Source organism: Solanum pennellii, chromosome 2 (assembly GCF_001406875.1).
Source record: "Solanum pennellii chromosome 2, SPENNV200".
Lineage (NCBI taxonomy): Eukaryota > Viridiplantae > Streptophyta > Magnoliopsida > Solanales > Solanaceae > Solanum > Solanum pennellii.
The window spans coordinates 25,182,190-25,183,269 of NC_028638.1; the positions used below are offsets into that span (position 1 = coordinate 25,182,190).

Genomic DNA, 1,080 nt, shown 5'->3' on the forward strand with positions numbered 1-1,080 from the left:
AAAACCAACATCTTCTCCAGATTTGGCACACCTAGGACCATTATAAGTGATGGTGGATCTCACTTTTTCAATAAGTTATTCAAAGGCCTATTGGAGAAATATGGGGTTCGCCATAATTTGTCCATTCCTTAACATCCGCAAACGAGTGGGCAAGTAGAGGTGTCAAATCGATAAATCAAGCAAATTTTATCGAAAACGACAAATGCTAATAGAAAGGGTTGGTCAAGGAGGCTTGATGATTCTGTTTGGGACTACCGGACTGTATAGAAGACCCCCAAAGGTATGTCTCCATTGCAACTTGTGGATGGGAAGTCTTGTTACTTGCTAGTCGAGTTAGAGCACAAAGCCATGTGAGCAATGAAGAAACTGAAGATGGATAGGAATGAAGGTGGAACACAAACTCAATGGGTTAAATGAGCTTGATGAGTTTCACCTAAAAGAATATGAAAGTTCAGCTATCTACAAAGAGAATATGAAGAAGTACCACCACCAAAACATTGAAAAGCAAGAATTTGCGACTGGGGACTTGGTACTTCTATTCAACTCTAGGCTACGCTTGTTTCTGGGAAAACTCAAATCCAACTGGATGGGAACATTCCATATCATTTTAGTATTTCCACATGGATCTGTTGAGTTAGAGAATAAGGAGGGTGCAAAGTTCACGGTCAATGGGCAAAGGAACAAGATCTACCTAGGGCATGCGGAGAATGTCCATTATGGGGATGAGGCATATCACCTTGATGAATTCTGAGTAATCAAGGATCTTGAGCCGTGCCTCGATGTTAGATCAAGTGCTTCTTAGGAGGCAAGCCAAGGTGTATCCTCTAGCCAACGATAGGTTTCTATTGTCTTTGTAGGAATAGTCTCATTCTTTTCTTGTTTCATTGGTTTTGATCATCCTCATGTTTTGTTTTTATTATTAGTGTTGGCTAGAGATTAGTTTAGGGTCCGTGTCGCAAAAGTGTCAAGAAAAACACAAAAAAAAAGCTTAATGGGTGTTACATGCGCAGGGACCAAAATAAAAATTCTGCAGAAAATCATTTGGTGCACTAATCTACGAACCCCATTGACAAGCAATCG

General features: G+C 40.3%; 1 protein-coding gene across 1 annotated transcript; it reads left to right on the forward strand.

Moving 5' to 3' along the window:
* Positions 1-382: 382 nt before the first annotated feature.
* Positions 383-751, forward strand: LOC107009828. Its single transcript, XM_015209156.1, has one exon. It carries the CDS (start codon positions 383-385, stop codon positions 749-751), a length of 369 nt encoding a protein of 122 aa, XP_015064642.1.
* Positions 752-1,080: the final 329 nt, after the last annotated feature.